The sequence below is a fragment of the Petaurus breviceps genome, unplaced genomic scaffold (assembly GCF_028583685.1).
Source record: "Petaurus breviceps papuanus isolate PSGF00001 unplaced genomic scaffold, PetGlider_PUasm1.0 186, whole genome shotgun sequence".
Classification (NCBI taxonomy): domain Eukaryota; kingdom Metazoa; phylum Chordata; class Mammalia; order Diprotodontia; family Petauridae; genus Petaurus; species Petaurus breviceps.
This window is the reverse complement of record NW_027185798.1, coordinates 34,825,096-34,844,737: the sequence shown is the minus strand read 5'-3', so window position 1 is coordinate 34,844,737 and position 19,642 is coordinate 34,825,096. Positions and strand designations below refer to the sequence as shown.

Sequence of the window (19,642 nt, the reverse complement as noted above, 5' to 3'; positions counted from 1 at the left end):
CTATCTATCTATCTATCTATCTATCTATCTATCTATCTATCTATCTAATCTACCTACCTGTTTATTCATTTATTTATTTATTTCACTAGGTAGAAGGCCATTCTCCTTATTCCTTAGTAAGCCTTAATCACTGAATGGTGTTGCCTCAGTCAAACTGAGACCTGTTAAAGACCTTGAAAAGGACAAGGTCCCTCCCTGCATCCTGAACCATCTTCTGTTGTCCTGATCTATAGCTTGTCACTCAGCCCCATTGTCTCCAGAGGAGAAAGTGAGGCTGGTGACTTTGCCCAGCCCTCTCTCACTTAAATCCAATTCACTTGCCCGTCCTGGCATCACCTCCTTGATGTTCTTCTAGAATGAAGGACAAGCAACAACTGGGCCCTAGAGAGGGGAAGGGCTGCTCAGATCACACAGATGGTCAGTGACAGAACTGGGGTTTGGTCCCCAGGTGTCTGATTCCCAACCTAGTGTTCTTTCCACTGTAGCACTCTGAGACAGGGTTGAGTGGGTTAGTACCCAAAGGTTTAGAGGTGTAGAGTAGGGAAAAAGAAGCTTGCTACTCCTTACCTCCTTCTTCTTTTTTTTTTTTGCTTTTTTGGAGGGCAATTGGGATTGACTTGCCCAAGGTCACACAGCTAGTTTTTGTGTTAAGTGTCTGAGGCCGGATTTGAACTCAGGTCCTCCCGACTCCAGGGTCGGTACTTTATTCACTTCGCCACCTAGCCTCCCCTGCTCCTTACCTTCTTGCTGGCCCATGGGCTTATTGATTTCATTAAATGTTTCCCAGTTACACATAAATAAAGTTAAAAATTGAGTTCTAAATTCCCACCCTCTTACACTGACCCCATCAATCGAGAATGTAAGCAATGTGGAGTCATACAAAATATTTCAGTATTAGTTATGGGCTTGTGTTAATTTAATTCTATGACAATTCCATCTTCTCCTTGGAGTAGAATGTAAGCTATGGAGCCTTGCAAGTAGTGGGAACTTAATACTGTTTGCTAAATTGACCCTTTCCCTTCTTACTGGTGACCCCTCAAGACCTTAAGATCCATGAATCCCTGGGGCCATGGGATCATTACTTTCCCACACAACACTATTATTGTTCTTTATACAGTTTTGCCTTGACCCACTCTGTAAACCCAGAGAGTACCTAGGGGTTGTGATGGAGTATATATAACCAGGAAAGAGAAAGCAGTTAAAATTCATTTGAAATATTTTTATACGACAACAATAGAGAAGGAAACTAGGTTTTCCTTGTGGGAACAAAGATGGTAAATGAGGAGGAATGTCTACACATAGGGTCATAGATTGAGAATTGGAAAGAGCCTTAAAAGTATTTCAGTCCCACCCCCTCATTTTGCAGATAAGGAAACCGAGGCACAGCAAAGAAGGATTTGAACCCACATCTTCCCAACTGCAGGTCTAGCATTCTGTCTCTTTCTATAATAATTGACATCCTGACAGGGAAGTTCTTTGTGAGGAAACAGAATGTAATATGTATATTATACTGGTTTTATAAAATATAATGGATAATTGAGCATTGGACTTGGATTCAAGAAATCTGGGTTTCAATCCCATCCCTAACATTTAATAGTTTAGTATGACTGAAGGCAAGTCACTTTCTCTCTTAAAGTCTCTATTTCCTTATTTGTAAAATGGGGATAGTAAAAGTTGTACTATTTATCACATAGGGTTATTGTGCTACATGTATGTAGCTACATGTGTATAGCACAACATGTGTGTAAAAGGGGTCAATGGGTCCCCTCTTTCCCTTCTCCCCCCCACTAAATGTTAGAGTACAGAGTGTTTAGCGACAGCTGAGAGGCACTTTTTCTTTGAGGGTGGTTTTTTTTTTTTTTTGTCTTATGGAGGGCAATTGGGGTTAAGTAATTTGCCCAAGGTCACACTAGTTTTTTTGTGTTAAGTGTCTGCGGCTGGATCCGAACTCAGGTCCTCCTGACTTCAGGGCGGTGCTTTACTCATTGTGCCACCTAGCTGCCCCTGAGGGTGGGCTTTCTTAGTAGTACGGTGCAAAGGCCCTACTAAGATGCCTCCAAAGGCCCAGGCTCTAGAATTGGTTGGATTGAGTACTCTCCTTTCTTTATTAGCCTCCTCCAAAGGCCCAAGCTCTAGATAAGTTGGATTGGGTACTTTCCTTTCCTTATTGGATGCCTCTAGAATCAATTGGATTGGGTATGTTCCTTTCATTGTCATCCTTTGGTTTCACCTCATGGTCCATTGGCTTAGCTGATTTCTCAGTGTCTGTGATGAAATTCAGATTAAGAAAGAAAGGGGATCTCCATGGAGGCTGGCGAGCTGTCTCCCAGATCCCTAGAAATAACACAAACCTCCCTTTTCATTCTCCCATCCTTTGCACACCAGGAAATATGACTTCTTGATTCAGGCTCAGGCCCGAGAGCTGTCCCACCTGCGCCAGAAGATACGAGAAGGGAGAGGTGTGTGCCATATCCTCACTCATAACCTCAGGGACATTGTCAAGTCTTTTGAAGACCTCCTCCGAAGTACAGACATTGATTACTACTTGGGAAAGAGTTTCCGGGAGCAGCTAGCTCAGGGGAGCCAGTTAGCAGAAAGACTCGCCAGCAAACTCAATACCAGTAAGTTGTCCCTAGGGCATCTGCAAGATACTTAGTCCATTTCACTCCCCGCCCCCTGCCTCCTGCCCTTTATGTGTGCTTCCATGATAAGCCCTTTTTTGTACCTGGCTTTACTATGTTCCTAACGCATTTGACCATAGGAGCCAACTGGGAGAAAAGGGGGTCAGTCGACAAGAACAAGTCAATGTGCATTTATTAAGAAATTACTCTGTACCAGACACTGTAGTTGAGAGCATGTCTGTCAGACCAAACCGGCCTCCAACCTGTGGTTGGCTGGAGCTGAACAAAGCAGGCTAGAGACAGAAGAGTGAGGAATCAAACAGAAGTTTAATTTCAAAGTGAGGGAGGGCCACGTGTGCTGGGGCTCTGCTCCTAGTTGGGGGGGAAGCTGAGACAGGGTAAAGAGAGCTCAATACCTATTGCCAGGGGCTATGCAGTGAGCTGCAGCCCTGACAATGAGGGGTAAGAGCAACAAGGAGACCAGTTTGAGTAATAACAGGACTTCATGAGAGGAACATGGGTCCTACGGGTACTTGTCCAAGCCTGGAGAACACCTGGTGCTGGCCAAAGCAGTACAATAATGACGTGATTTTGCCAGAGAGTGAGGGTACCACAGCTTGTATGCTGGGCCTTGGCTCTGGAAAATAGGATGCCTCCTAATATCTTGGCAGTATTATACAAATACAAGCAGAAAGACAGTCCTTGCCCTTGAGCATGTTACATTCTGCTAGGGGAAGATGATGATTAAAAGGGAGCTGAAAAGAGAGGTGTGGGTGTTCAGGTACCCAGTAGGTGAGAGAGAGAAGAGGGGAATGGCAGGAAAAGTTCTGTGTAGAATTGGGAATGAAGCTTGGAGGGGAATGCTGACATGGTTGATTTGGGGCCTTCTCCTTAGTATGGGGGCTCCAGACTTGAGACATATAAAAAAGGTAAATAGGAAAGGGAAAAAAAAAAACCACGTTATTCAATAAGGGCAAACTGTTTACATGCCTATATGGGAAGATGGTACTTGTAATTCTTGAACTATATCTTTATTATAACATTTAGAAGGGATATACATAGAGGGTATGGGTATAAATTGACTTTGATGGTATGATAAAAAACCTAATTAAGTGGTGCTAAGGGATTATAATGGAAGAAAAGGAGAGGAGGAGGCAGAAAAGGGTAAATTACATAACATTGAGAGGCACAAAGATAAATTACAGTAGAGAGAAAGAAGAAAGGGAAATGAGCATTGTTTGAACCTTACGCTCATCAGATTTGGCTCAAGGAGGGAATAACACATTCAGATATAGAAATCTAACTTCCCTTATAGGCAGTAGGAGGGGAAAGGGGAAAGAAAAAGGAGGGGGCTGATGAAAGGAAGGGTAGACTGAGGGAAGTGGTGGTCAAAAGATGAAGATTCCAGGAGGAACCTGCCAGTCAGAAGGGAGAGGCTCTGGAGGGCTGAGGGTACTTCTGATATAAGCAGTGCAGGGGTCTAGAGGGGGCTTCCAGGGTGAATAACTTGGTTTTTATAGCATGTGGAAAGTCAGGAGTGTAGCATGCAGAAAAATGATGCTTGGTTCTCTAAGAGTGACCAGATGATGGTGGAGAGAGCAAGGACAGATACACAACACTACTGGGAATTTGGGGAAAGGGCCTCACAGCTTAGTTTCTCAATTCAGTTCAACAAATATCTCCTAAGTTATCTACTCTGTGCAGGGAACTGTGTGCTGAGTGCTTGAGGAACAAAGATTTTTAAATGCCTGTCCTCGAAGAGTTTATATTTTACTAAAGGGGGGATATCACCTCATTCTTACAAATAGTAAAGTGTAATGTTAACATAAGGTGGTATATGATTATTATTAATGGTAGTTAAGACTTATGAAAGTTTTCTTATTTTAATAGTGAGCAGTAAAGATGGACTTGGGAAGATTGGGGGTATGACAGAGTTAACTATGGATTTGCCAAAGAGACAAGGATAGAATTGGGATGGATGAGTCTGTCCCACCAGCATCAATACATATGGTTGGTTATGATTGTAATACTCTTCAGAGAGTATAGGGGAAGCCACTCATCTGAGACCAGGCCAATGGCAGGATTTTGAAACTGTGAAATTCCTTATCACAGTTTTTTCTTTTGGTCCTTGCCTCCAGTCTGTTATAACTACTCTGGGATTTAAAGGGGGGCTTTGCAGAAGAATTAAACTAGGCAGTGATGCAAAGCTAACAGACTCTTATTTAGCATTTTTTAATCCAAACCACAAAGTTTACATGGTTTAACATCTACCTCAGGGTGGAGAGATGGGGCACTAGATCAACACCCTTACCCACCCCCCGAAAGAGGGCAGCACCTGACAGATACCTACAAAGTAATACAAAGATACAGGGAGAAGGGATACAAGAAGGGATGTGACCAGAGGCACCATGATCTTTAGGCCATGGTAGGATATGGGAGAAGGGAAGCGAAAGGATCCTTAGGGAGGCCATCCTTGGGATTTGGTGCATCATTACACTAAGTTCTCACCACTACTACTCTTAAATAGGTGAGAGTCCTGAGTCATCTCCAGTCATCTGAGCAGCTCAGTTCAAAAGTTAGGTGTTTTATTTGGAAATTCAAAGTCTCATCCTATTGAGTAGGAAGCTGGATGTTTTCTAGGTATTCCAGAAAATGGAGGGGGGATCAAGTAGGAGAAGGAGGAATATAGAAAACCAGCAAGATGTCTGTACTACCAGAGTCCTTTAGAGTTGGGAAGGAGGCAAGAGTGACCTCTCACCCTGTTGAAGCTCTTGTCTATCGGCATGGCCTTATGAAAATATACTTGGCCTGCTGCCCTTGACGAGGGCAGGAGTGATAGATATTTCAGAGGCTCCAATGACCAGAGTCCCTGCTGGGCAGTCTGGAAGGAATTCATAAGGCCCAAGCAATCTTTTAAGTCAGGATTGTAAAAGTTTGTTGTTACACTTTACAGTGGGCAGGGGTTCTTAGGGAACCTGCAAACTTAAAGAAGTCATAGGTATAGTTTATAAAGAGTTACAGTAGTAAATCAGAAGTCAATTATGTTAACTAGGTGAGTAAGGGTGGGATTAGGGAGGAATTAAGGAGTGGTCAGTGTTTAAAGGAACATTCGCTTTTATTATCTCTTTTGCAGGCATATTGCCCATAAATTCATTGGGAAATAGCCCAAGGAGGGGCTACCTGGAGGTGTGGTTTTAGGCTTGAAACGTCACTAAGTCAACTAGCGGTCAGGGCTGACTGAGTGCCTAGTCTGCCACCCATCAGTGTCATGTTTGACAAGATGGATATTGGGAACCAAGGCTAACAGGGATTCAGGATGTGTATAATTGGCTGAGGAGTTAACTTACAGATAGTGCACTGAAGGATTCATAGGCCCAGCTGGCCATTATACTAGGGGAGATAAACAGTTCATGAATTGTTGCTAGGCAGAGTACTGGCAGGGGAAAGGGGCAGAGTTAATGGTGTGAGGCTGGGGAAGGGGAAATGTGATTTTACAGACTGGTTTTACAAATTGATTTTACAAACTGATGTTACAGACACCCCCAAGCACCCCATTACCCTGAAGACCATCAAATAATGGAAGGAGAATGAAAGTGTGTTGGGAGATGACCTACCCTAAGCACCTCCAGCCCCTATCCAAGCAAGAGGGGATCATTTCTCTTCTTCCAAGTAGCCCCCATTGTTTATCTCCATGTATAGAGTGATTTTTTTTTTCATTTCTAATTAGACCTATCTGGATTTTGTTTCTAGAGGATCGGGGGAAGGTGGATGATCATTCAAGCCATGAGCTGCTGGCCCTCAGGTAAATTTAAACAATTGCTAAGTGATGGGATGTCTGTCCCATCCAGCGGGACATCAACGGGGGCTGGAGGCCAGGAAGAAAAGAAGGGTGGCAGGGGACACAAGAAATGGAGACAAGGCAAATTGTCTGATCAAGTCTCGTTGATTGCAGGCAAGCTCAGCATTCTTGTACATGCAGAAGAGGGAAGTAGAAGATTTCCAGGGGTCTATTCATGGAAGGGTTGCTTAAGTAAAAACCACAAGCTATTCCTTCTCGCAGGTGCTTATCTCAACAGAAAGGCTACCAGATGTTCTTCTTACTTAGGGTATTACTCAATCAGCATTTTAGTCAGGATCTGTGTGGGGCTACTTAATCAGCAATTTAGTCAGGATCTGTGTGAGACTACTTAATCAGCAATTTAGTCAGGATCCGTGTGGGGCCCCAGTCCCCCACACAGTTCCAGGAAAAGTCTGCAAAGATTTATCTGAACTGATGCAGAGTGAAGTGAGCAGAGCTAGGAAAGCAATTTATATAATAACAACATTGTAAAGACAGAAATCTTTGAAAATCTTAAGAACTCTGATCAACCCAGTGATGAACCACAATTCCAAAGGACTAAAGGCTGAGTGTTATCTACCTTCTGACTGAGAAGTGATGGACTCAGAGTGTATGTGTATGTTTATATATATATGATGCAAACATGCACAAATGTGTGTGCACACACATATATACATGTGTAGTGTGTATGTGGGTGGGTGTACACACAAACATATATGTATGTGTGTGTTACTGTTGCAGCAAGCACCCCAGTGTCCCCAGGGTGCCTGCTCACACAGGTTCTTGGATCTGCTTTGTTAAAGGAAAGCAACTCAAAATGGGTTAACAAGCTTACTTTAATCATTCAGACATATATCGTTTACCTTGTTCAGGAGAAAAGGTCAGCACCCTGAACCTCAAAGTATACAGGCATAATTATCAAGACAGAAACATCAAGTAGACAGATTTCCAAACTGTCCAACCATTACATCCATACCCAGTCAACATCTGGGTTTCCACATTCTGGGTTTTTCAAAGCCGGGGGACTCTCAACAACGGCTTCCCAGAATTCAGATCAAATCATAGAACACTTCTCAAAGTGAGTCCCAAAACAAAGCCTTCTCCTTATATAGCCTTCTCCTGGCTCAGAGAATGTAACAACCTTATTGACTCACTGGCCAATTAAGAAGTATCTACTGAGAAACAAGCCTCCCACCCTAGTCTCCCGGGGCACTTTAGCCTAGGGGCAGGGAAGATCTTTAAATTTGCATTCTTATTACATTGTATCTACTGAAAAAACAAGCCTCCCACCCCAGGCTTCAGGTGCACATTAGCCTAGGGGCAGGGAAGATCTTCAAAATTTACATTCTTATTACAGTTACATATATGCATACACACATACTGGAAAGAGAGGAGGGGGCCAAGTGGTAAAGAACTTTAAATGCTGTCTTAGAGGTAATAGGGAGCTACTAGTATTTATTGAGTAGGGGAGCTTTATTTTTTATGTAAAACTATGCTTTATTTTTTAAGTAAAAAAATTTTTGGATTAATAAAAAGCTATTTTCTTTCTTTCCCACCTTCCCACTCCATGGAGAAGGAAATGTGCAGAACAACCAAAAAATATTTTTAATAAAAACTAAAAAAAATATATGCATAATCAAGAAAAATAAATTCCTTCATTGGCCACGTCCAAAACATGTATGTCTCATTCTGCATCCTGAGTCAGAGGCATACAGTTGCATAATTTTGGAGGAATAGTTCTGAATCACTTTCCAAAAGGGCTGAGCCAATTCCCAGCTTCCTCAGCCCACACTAATGTGCCTCTTTTCCTGCAGCAATTCCAACACTTATCATTGTCTCTTTTTATTAGCTTTGCTGATGAGATTAATGTGAGGCAGAACCTCAGAGTTGCATTAGTTTTTGTTTCTCTATCAGTGATTTGGAGCGGGTCTTTTTTCATGTGGCAAACCTAGGCTTTAGGTAGATATCTTGGTGTGGGATGGATCAGACAGGGGAAAGATGGGCAGGAAGACCGACTAGGGACCATTCTTCAGGGACAGGTTTGACCACTGCAGTCGAATCTCTTGAGAGATTGATGACTCACAAAACTGCCTTGCCTTGGAAGGAGATTTCAGTTGAACATGGGCCACCATTAATTATACTTGCTTGGGCAGAGAAAATAAAATTTTTTTGACCAGTTATTGCAAGGCTTTGGGTCTGTTGGTTGATAGCACATGCATCTTTATAGTGTCTTGCTTGGCATAGTCACCTCCCTGCTCTTGCTGCGTTGGCAGGTGCTCTGAGTCACTGCTCTTCATCTCCCTCCTCTCCCTCCTCTCCCCCCAACCAACCCCAGAGGGGTGATGAGTTTTTTGGCTCCTTCCGAGGAGTCGTCCCTTCTGCCTCTGAGGTCTCTCTCACGAGCTTTCCAGCAAGGCCAACTGTGGCAGTGGTCCCTTGTAGATGACTCTGCCTTCATCTTCTGTCTTCTCCTTCTTGCCAGGCTCAGCAAAGAACTCCAAGAGAAGGAGAAAGTGATTGAGGCCCTGCAGGCCCAACTCAATAAGCGTTCCCCAACTCCCTCCAGCAGCCATGCCCTCTCTGACTCCCATCGCTCTCCGAGCAGCACCTCCTTCGTATCTGATGAGATGGAAGCCAGCTCGGACATGGATGTGGCCAGCGAGTACACCCAGTATGAAGAAGACTGTGTGGAGAAAGCTCCCCCCAACCTCCCAGGTGAGGCTCAGTGCTCTGGGTCCTCACTCCCAGAGTGTTTTAGAGAGGAATTGACAGATCACTATGAGCTGCTTAAAGTATGGTGCTGTTGGGTTTAAGGCTCATGTTCCATTGGGCCTTTTGGCTTTACCATGTTCTGTGCTTATAGTTTACCTCAAAACCCTACTACCTTTTCTCAAATGTATGCTAGGGTTCGCCAGGGTGGTTGTAAGGGAGTGGGACTGACTGATGAGGAGAGACAGGGTCTGGATCATTGTGAACTCACTACCACTACTGGCACCACAACACAGATTATCTTACCATGCTCATTTGGCAGGTCATGGTCTCATCCTCATATCAAAGGCTAATACATACATCAGTCCTTCCTTAGCAAATTTTCATCTCACCTGTGCTAACCTTGCTATTAATTAGTTTCCAAACAATCTGCTCCATAGGTGTCCTTTATCCCCCAAAGCTTCCACCAGCCTACCTCATGGCTTTTTTGGAACACCCGTCATGAAGGGCTCTAGGCCCTGAGACCTTCGTCTTACATGAGATGGCTTCTCCACTGAGGCATCTCCTTTCCAAATACAGATTTTCTTTACGAGGAAATATGGATGTGAATAAGGTGATCTATGGGGTTGGTTTGCTGTGTTCACTATGGGTGACACTCTGGCCCTGGTATCTCCTGGGGAAAACAGTCAAAATTGCCCTACTTTGTATAACACAAAACCTTCTCTTTCACTCATGGGTTTTGTAGACTCCATTCATCATTCAAGTAACAATGCAGCTACTTCATCTTCTGCCACTGCATCCCATGGGGCTAAGAAGGAATCCAGTAGCATCCCCACGACCATGCCATCTTCTCAGAAACCCCCCAAGGAGGCCAGCCAGGCACATGCAGGTAGGCACCAGCCCATACAGGTATGGGACAGCAGCCTCCTGAGGGGGCAAGCAGGACATCAGAAGTCCACCCTTGCCCCGGAACTCCACCCAGCTCTGCCTGTTCAAATTGGCCTTCCTCCCAAATTGACCTTCCTCCGTCTGGCTTCAATAAACACTTGGATGGTTAAGGGTTCACATGGGTTAAGTTTTTTATGGAAAACTTCAAGAGATAGCCACAACTCTATGGCTGTAATAGAATATTGTATTAATTTTACAGAACATGAGTGACATCTATTGGATTTGTAGTGGTAATTTTTATAACAAATTCTGACTTATATTTACCTATTTCTTTCTGGGGTTGTAGTAGTAATGTGTGACACTGCTAAATTGTTTTTTTTTTTTTTAAATGAGTATTCTCATTTCCAAAATAGCTGCTTTACTAAGAGAACACTGAAACTTGAATTTGAATCATTGGACCATGGGTGGGGAACCTGCAGCCTCGAGGCCACACCACAGGTTCTCCCCTACTCCTGCCTCCCTGGAAAAGCCTGATGTTTAAACAGAGATGGGGGGTGGGGAACTTTGGTGTTACTTCTCAGCCTTTGTCATTAGCATCATGGCTTCTCCTTATCCTGGGAAGCAGCTGTGGTGTCTGAAAAAGAGGAGTGTCCTTGGAGTTAGATCTGAATTCAAGTCCTTAATCTGACACTAGTTATGTGATCTTGGGCAGATTATCTAACCTTTCCCACATATAAAATGAAAATGATAAATTTTGGGCAGAAAGTACTTTGGAAATTTTAAGGCACTGCATAATTGAGCTATTTTTCTTATTCTTATTTCCACAATGGGATTTGATTCCTGCAGTTCCCCCAGAATTTGGTCAGAGCTTATTAGGAAATAAGCCTAATCTTTCTCAGGAATTGTCTGGCTTTCATTTGAAGGAAAAGGAAAGCCCCATGTGTTCTCCTTAAGCAAGAAGTCTTCAGTGGCTGTGTCTATAGGAGATTATTAGGAGGAAACCTAGCTTTGGGGCTTTGGTACCTTTAAGCAGGTTACTGGCCATCTAGGTGACTTCTCTAGGGTCAGATAATTTAAATCAAATTAATTAAATTAAATCAAATGCTTATTGAACCCCCTACTGTGTTCGAGGCACTATTTGGTACTATGGGACATACAAAGATAAACAAGAAGAAAAATTAGAACACCAAAGAATTCGATTTTAGCCTTAGAATGCCCCCTTGGTCAGAATAACATTGGCATTTTGCATGACATGAAAATGACAAATCCCAGGGCTAGCAAGTTATCAACAGCAGCTTCCAGGATCTCAGGATATTTAGGATCAAAGCATTTAAAGATGTTCAAACAGCCTCATTTTTACAGCTGAGGAAACTGAGAACCAGATACAAATGACTTGTTTGGGCTGACTTTGGTAGTAAATGGCAGCTCTGGGATGAACATACACCCCCTTCCTCTAACTCCAAATCCACTCCTTTTTTCACTCACTGCCCCTGTATCTTGAAATTTAGCAAATACCTTCTATGATCAGACTCTGGAGGGCTAGCCAACTGCTTCAGATAGATGGTAGGGAGATGTCATCTGGCTTTGTTCAAGCCAAACCCTTAATTTCATGGTAGCCCAGACTGCATTTCAGAAGGCTGCTCTGTGGGGGATAAGGAGAGGGAGGCCAGGAAGGTGATGGACCTCCCAGAAGGTAAGAAATCAATTTTTGCCTTTTCAGTCAACACCAAGCCTCACTCTACAGCTGTCTGGAATTAGTGTCTCCTCTCTCTCTCCCTCCTGTTCCTCTTCTCTCTCTCCTCCTCTCTGCCTGTCTGTCTCTATTCATTCTCACACTCTCCCTTTAATGATTTTCCTCCCTTTCTCCCCATCTTTTTGTTTGTTTCTAGGCCTTTATTTTAATTCCATCCCCAAGCCGGCTAGCATTCGCCAGCCTCCACTTTCTTCAAACTCTTCCATCTTTCTGCCTTTTGGCCCCCCTCCCCCTGCTGCTCCTCCCCTCCTTGGCTGCTGTGGAACATCGGTGCTCTCCTTGGCAGAGGCTCAACAGGAGTTGCAGATGCTACAGAAGCAGCTGGGAGAAAGTGAGAAAGTCCCAGTGGATTTGTTCCCTCTCTGTGGCATGTGGCTCTGCATGGCTTTCAGTAAACCGTGTGGCTTAAAAAAAAAAAGATATTTGCAACCTTTGAAGCAATAGCAGATTGGGGGCAGCAAAGCCCTGCTTGCTTGGTACATGCAGGCATTCATTCAACTGCAATTGGCAGAGTGTGTGTGTGTGTGTGTGTGTGTGTGTGTGTGTGTGTGAGAGTGTGCAGATGTGCGTATGCATGTGCGTATGAGATGCGTGAAGAGCATTTATTCATGAGGTGTTAGACATGGTCCATTTACCACAGCTGTATATGAACTGGATTCCAATAATATCTAAAGCAATAGTCTTTACTGCGAGGAAGGACTTCCCTTCCCTCTGATGCAGTTTGTGCTGTGAAATCTTTAGATTAGACTTTGGAGAAGACAGGGGAGCGGTGGCCCCTTCAAGTCTATACTGTCCTCCATAACTGCAAAATGCTTGTTAGCAGTGTAGTGTCATTCCGAGAAGAGCCTTGAAAAACAGCAGAGAGACAAACTAAGAAGGCAGAGGGCAAACTATTCCTCTTCCCCCATTGTAGAAGCTGATATGTCTAGTCTGGTCTGGTCTGCCAGTGACCAGGTAAGTGACAGATCTCCAGAGACCAGAAGAGCAGGATGTGGGATTTGTGGGGTGAATACTATGTACAGTGTCCCATACACACCCTCCCCAGATCTCTGGCTACTCATCTTTCAGGAAAAGTTATCTTTGAAAGGTCAATTTCATGGGACCAGCTATAGCCAAAATAATTTTTAAAAAACCCAACCCTTTCACCCCATGGATTGTTCAACCCCGCAGAGCCATGAATGTCTCTGGCTCTGCGAGTATTTTCTCTAGGAAGAAACTAAACGGACTTGAAAATACCACCTATATAATAAGCTTTGGTGGGGAGTGCTGGGTCTGGTCACTGAGTGAAGGCACCTGGTTAGTGTCAGAGAAGACCTTTTGTCCAGAATCTACAAATTCTTGACCCTGAAAGGGGGAGTGTGCCAACTTGGAGGTGTGTAGGGTCAAACACACTTGGACTCACTCCCCTGATGCTTTTCAAATTTGTTCTCAGGATGAGGCTACAAAGCCAGCTCTCTACAATGGTCAGTTTGGGGCTGTTGGTAGATGGAGCTCAGTTCAATGAAGGACTCTTAAGCAGCCCAAGCTAACCAGCAGAGCCTTCTTCTCTGAAACTTCTAAGAGCAGAAACTTCTCTGAGCAGAGACCTATTTCCCAGAGGACACAGATTATGAAATCTCTTTCCAGAATAGGAGAAGCATTCGTCTGCCCAGCCTAGTTTAGCTTCAAGTACGATTCTGCCCAGAATGGGAGGGCTGAATGAAGCAATTTCTAGCAGTCCCTTCTGGAGATACTTTGTCATTTCCCCGCTTCTTAAGGGACTAGAGAAGTTGCCAAATACCAGCTTAGAAGGAGAGGATCTAGAGGGAAAGGCTGCTAGAAAATCTGCTCTTCCTGTACCCAAATGGCATAGACTTTCCCAATTTCTGCAGAATCATAGAATCTGAAAGTTGGGAGGGTAGAAGTCTTCCATCCGGTCCTTTTCTCTCCCCATCTTTCTTCCTTCCCCATTTCCTTTTTGTTTCTGGTCAGCTTGACCTGATCCAAAGAGAAAGATGGAAAAAAGACAAAGGGGATTCCCTGACACAGCCCTTGAAGGAAGAGGGTCTGGCATCGGCTCTTTGAGCACCTACTTTCTAGCTTCTTTGGGCTGGAGCATTAGTATCAGATTACTTCAGGGATTTGGAGCCATTCACATGAAGTCCCTTTCGCCTTTGGATGCATCATCCTATCAGAATGATTGTTGTTCAGCGTGGCTCTTTCTCAGCTCCAAAAATCATATGCTTAACCTGTGCTGTGGTTTGCATGGCAGCTTTGCCGGTCACTGAAAAATTGGTATACAATGTACATAGAGGCTTACCTGTGTGGATGTCTATGAGTCCTTACAGCACATGTGTGTTTGTATGTGCTCAGAGCTTCCTGGCAAGGAGAATGTGGGATATATGGGCATTGCAAGTTCGCTTACTAACATATGCAGATGTTTCCATGACTGTGGTTGAAAAATGTGTTCGCTGCCTTTGGTTTGTACCTTTGCCTTAGCCCCTCTCACCCCCTAGTCCCAGTGACCCTAAAGAATGCTGATTGGGTATTGTTAAAATCAGGGAAAAGAAGGGACTGTATAAGTGGGATGGATTGGTCACTGAAGGCTGAAAAGGAAGGACATTGATCCATCTAAATACTCTGACTGGATGAAGGGCAGAAACAGACATCGCTCAGATTTCTAGGTAGTCACAAAACCTTTGTCCCCAGTTATATGCACAGCACACAGTACATGCTTAATAAACGTTTGTTCCTTTTTTACTGCCTTGATGACTGCCTGGAAGGAAGCAGAATCAGCTGTATTTTCCCTGAGGTCCAACCTCCCCAGCCAGACTTTTCTGCTAAGGGACACAAGCATAATCAGAGATGCCAGAGGGGACAGTTGAAGGGCCCACTTTGCATAGAAGCTTGGCCAGAGGGAGGCTTAGAAGTCATCTAGTCCCAGAAGTTCTCAGGGTTCATTCTTTGACTAGAAACTGGTTGATGTTTACTTTAAATAGTGGCCCATTGTGTTCCCCCTGAAAAACACTTAACTCAAGCCCACTGCTCACCCTGGCCTCAGGGGGGAAGGTTCCCATATTTAGAGGTTGAGTTCCTCATCAAGACAAAATAAGTGAAGTACAGCTCATCAATGCCATCATTGTCCAGGTGACACTTTATGTCACTTCTCCCATTGTCCCAAAGTGGGCTTTTGAAAGATTAGCCAGATGACTTCAGTGCCAGCCTCTGCCCTCTTGTTCCATGGTTCAGTAATGACTTATGACGTCCCAGGGCTCTTGTCCCAAGCCTGGATGGTGGGAGCCCTCTCCCCACCTCTTACTCTGCAAAGTTTTGTCTCAGGTGATAGTTACAATTGCCAGCAGCACCCTAGCCAAAGTAATTTTCTAATTCTATGCCATGGGAAGGAGTTGGGGATGTGGAGAGGAGGAAGTGAACCCCCTACCTGACTGATATTTCATATAAATATCACCTGGTGCAAAAGTCATGTAATCGTGTTTATATACCACTTCAGTCTCCATTTATTTTCCTATAGCACATCCGGCCATCTTCCTCTTGTCCCTCTCACCCACCCCAGTTCTCTCCCTTTTCTTCATCTTGTTTCTTTCTTAAAAAATTTTTTTTTCTGTCCAGGTATCAATCCTACCACTCCCGCCATGCCAGCCCCATTGCCTAGCAACCTTGCTGAAGTTGGTTCTCCCCACTGCCTGCACACCCCTCACTGTACTTCCCAGTCTCATCCTCTGGAGATGTCTGCAGAACTCTGCAGGTCAGCTGACTCAGGACTCCTCAGCAACAGTGGCCTTTGGGAAACGATGAGACCTCAGAAGGGAACCGCTTTGGGGGACCTGTCCTCAACCTCCACTGTGTGCCAACCTGGATCTAAACTCACAGGTAAACGTCAACAATTTGAAAGTTCAGAATTGGGAGGTGGGGATGGTTAATAAGAGGGACCAGCTTTTCTTTCCTTTGTCAAGGGTTCTGTTAACTTGCACAGCATTTTCAGGGAATTGGGTGAGGATTTGGAATGACCACTTCAGTGATGGAAACTGAGATGAAGAGGTGAAGGGACTGAGCTCCCTGCTTCCTTTGAGTGCCCCTGATCCCTTGGTCACTCCCCTCTTCTTAAGTGTGCTCTGGGAAAGGATCAGCCATCAGGAGAGAATGTCAATGTTATCTTCTCTTTCAAGGGTTTTGGTATTTTAAGCCTTCTCTTAAATTATTGAATGATAGGTTTTATTCCTTGTTAGAGGCATGAATCAGCAAATGTGAGAAGTATGATTTTTGTTCTGTTTTGCTTTTTAACTTTTTTCTTTTTCTTTTTTTAAATGGTCTTAAATTTTATTTTAAATTAAAAACAAAATAAGAAAATAAAAAAAAAACAAAATTGCCAATCCAGCCTCAGACACTTAACACTTCCTAGCCATGTGACCTTGGACAAGTCACTTAACCCCAATTGCCCTGCCTTCCCCCCTCCCAAAAAGCAAAAAAAAAAAATTGCCGTGTATACAGTAAGAATATAAGATTCAATATAAAGCAATAACTTTCCATTTCAAGAAAACCTATATAATAAATACTACATATTATTTTCAGAGCCATCCACCCATTCTTTGCTTCCTTGTAGGTTTTCTTTTGTTCTCTACTGTGTACTTTTTACTTTATTTTTTTCCTCCATCCTCCCCCCACTCCCCCACCCCAAGGCACAATTGAGTTGTGGAGATTTTTCATATATACATATATATATGTGTGTGTGTATACACACATATATACATATACACACATTTATATACATGTATACATATGCTTACACACATGGACATGCACATATATATATATGCATAGATATCTATAATCATATACATATTCATATGCATATAGGTAAGATATATAGTAATTTCCACTTGTTCTCTTTTTCTCTGAAGGTGAATATCATCTTCCTTCATACATCCAACTCTTCCCATACTTTTCTAAATCCATTAGCTCATCATTTCCTACACCATAGCAATATTCCAACCTTATACTGCCTGATGATTTTAAATAGTCTAAAATAATATTGATTAATATGTCTGACACATGGTGTAGTTTCTCTGTTTTTCTCTCTTGATGAAATCTATTTTAGCTTTAACTTTGTCTAAGATCATGATTACTACCCCTGCTTTCTATTTTACATAATAAAGTCTACTCCTGACTTTTATTTTATGTATGTGTATATCTCTCATTTTTATAGCCTTTCTTGAAAGCAACATATTGTTGAATTAAAATTTTTAATCTGCTGTTTCCATTTTATGGGTGAATATACCTCATTCACATTCTAGACTATAATTACTTGTAGTTTATTTTCTTCCTTCTCATTTTCCTCACTATCCTCTTCACCCCATTCCTATCCTCCCTCACTCCTCTGCTTTGCTTCTACTTGCTCCCTCTATTTCTTAACCCACTCCACCCTTCACGAATCCCTCCCTTATCCTCTCCCCCAACACTATCCCTTCCCCTCTTTTTTCTATCTGAATTTGGAAGATTTTTATATCCTTCCAAATATATCTGTTGTTCTCTCTTTATCCCATTCCCATTCATGTACACACCTTTCTATACCTCTCTACTCCCTCATACTCTTATTTCTTTATAAATTTAGAAGACTTTTAAACCCTTCCAAATGTATATATTGTTCTCTCTTTAACCCAGATCTGATATGAGTAGGGTTCTCTCTAAGAATCCCTCCCTTGTCCTCTCCCCATTCTGTATGCCCTTATCATCTTATTTCTTTCTGAATTTAGAAGACTTTTGTACCCTTCCCTCTTTAACCCATTCCCAAGGAGAGAAGGGTTCCAGAACTACCAGCCCTTTCCCACATCTAATTCCTCTGTATCAATTCTACCATTTCATTTGTTTGAGATAATTATGCTTTTTGCCTTTTCTTACACCATTTTGCTTTTTGGAATCACATCATATTCAACTTTACCCTAATCTTTCTTTTGAACTACCTAATTACTAATAATAATCTTAGACATATGGCTTACCTTTCCATGTGTAAAAAGTAAACAGTCTGTCCCTATTGAGTCCCTTGTAATTTATTCTTTGATATTTACCCTATATTCTTCTTGGATCTTGTGTGTCAAATTTTCTATTAAGTTCTTGTCTTTTTGTAACAAAATTCTGAAAGTCTGTCAATTCATTGAATATTCATTTTTTTCCATTTGGGATTATATTTACCTTTTCTGGGTATGATATTTTCAGCTGTAACCCCACTTCCTTTGCTCTTTGTTATATAATGTTCCAAGACCTACAGTCTTTTAGTGTAGCTGCTGCTAGGTCTTGTGTAATTTTAATTGTGGTTCCACCATATTTGAATTGTTTTTTTCTTGTTGCTCGTAATATTTTCTCCTTAAGTTGGGGATTTCAAAATTTGGTTATAAATTTCCTGTAAGTTTTCTTCTTTATATCTCTTTCAGATGGTGATTAGTGAATTTTTTCTATTTCTACTTTCCCTCTTGATCTAATGCTTCAGGATAACTTAAAAAAATTATTTCTTTTATTATTGTATCAAGATTCTTTTTTTGACCATAGCTTTCAGGTAATCTGAATATTCTTATATTTTCTCTTATTGATATGTTCTCCAGATTAGTTGTTTTCTTTATGAGATGTTTCATATTTCATATTCTTTTTTTCATTTTTATATTTTGTTTTTATTATTTCTTGGTCTCTTATAACTTATAACTTCACTGGCTTCCCCTTGCCCAATTCTAATTTTCAAGGAGTTGTTTTCTTTCTTAAGATTCTGGATCTCCTTTTCCAGTTGATTTACTTTCTTTTCATAATCTCCTTGTTTTCTTGGATTGTTCTAATTTTTTTTAGCTTTTTCCTCAACCTTTCTTATTTAATTTTTGAAGTCTTTTTTGAGTTCTTTCATGAATAATTTTTGGGCATTTGCCATTATGCTTTGTTTCAGTATCCTCCTTTGAAGATGAACCCCAGTCTTCTCTATTCCCATAGTAACACTCAATGGTTGAGTTCTTTCTCCTTTGCCTACTCATTTTTTAAAAAAGTTTAGCAGCTTGTTATTATAATCATCTCTAATCCTGGGGTTTGGAAGATATTGCCTATTGCCTCAGGTCCTTCTTAGAGCTTTGTCTAGAACTCAACCTCTGCACTCCTTTCCCCCTCCATGCCACAGCTAGGACCCCTGGCACACTATGCTGGAAATGCTCTTGCTCCCTAATAACCCTCCGGTGCCTATAACCTTCAGTTCTCCCCTCTGCCCTGGAATAAAGATCAAGGACTCAGCTCTCCTGTAAGTGTCCACAGCCACAAGTGTCCCTGTCCCACTGCTCCTATACTCACCTGGCATGTGCTGGTTCCTTCTTGCCCAGGACGGTTTCTTGTCAGCACAGCTGGACCTGGCATCCCTTGTCAGCAAAGGTTTCTTCAATCTCCCTGTCCCCTCGCCGCCCCCCCCCCCCCCAACCCCCCCCCCTGCCCGCCACACGAAAATTCCTGTGGCTGAGGCTGAGGCTGAGGCTGAGGCTGAGGCTACCTCCCAACTCAGCTGCCCCCAGGGCTTGCTGTTTACTCTTTCAGTACAGTTAGCCTTGAGGTGTTTATGCTTCACCCTTCAGAACCTCCTGGGATCTTTCTTTAGCTCTTCTCCAGGTTGTCTCAGGAAGACCACAGTTCTGCCCCAACTGTTATTTATATTTGCTGTATTTTATTCACCCTGAGGAACTATTTTGTCTTGTTTCTAGAGGAAATATGGAGAACTTGGAATTTTCTGACCTGCTCTGCCATCTTCCCAGAATCCTTTCTTCTTCTCCTTCTTCTCCTTCTCCTTCTCCTTCTCCTTCTCCTTCTCCTTCTCCTTCT

The 19,642-nt window shown here is 42.7% G+C and overlaps 1 protein-coding gene across 8 annotated transcripts in view; it reads left to right on the top strand.

The window, feature by feature from the left end:
- The window catches only part of PDE4DIP (phosphodiesterase 4D interacting protein), a 273,714-nt gene that overhangs the window by 222,784 nt on the left and 31,288 nt on the right, over nucleotides 1-19,642 (top strand). For 7 of the 8 annotated variants that reach the window (XM_069090199.1, XM_069090202.1, XM_069090201.1 and 4 more), the window contains 6 exons: nucleotides 2,386-2,621; nucleotides 6,372-6,423; nucleotides 8,942-9,174; nucleotides 9,914-10,057; nucleotides 11,946-12,140; nucleotides 15,419-15,679. In XM_069090199.1, coding sequence (XP_068946300.1) covers nucleotides 2,386-2,621; nucleotides 6,372-6,423; nucleotides 8,942-9,174; nucleotides 9,914-10,057; nucleotides 11,946-12,140; nucleotides 15,419-15,679 — 1,121 coding nt within the window. The remainder of the gene's footprint in view (nucleotides 1-2,385; nucleotides 2,622-6,371; nucleotides 6,424-8,941; nucleotides 9,175-9,913; nucleotides 10,058-11,945; nucleotides 12,141-15,418; nucleotides 15,680-19,642) is intronic. The other variant, XM_069090200.1, reaches the window with a different exon arrangement.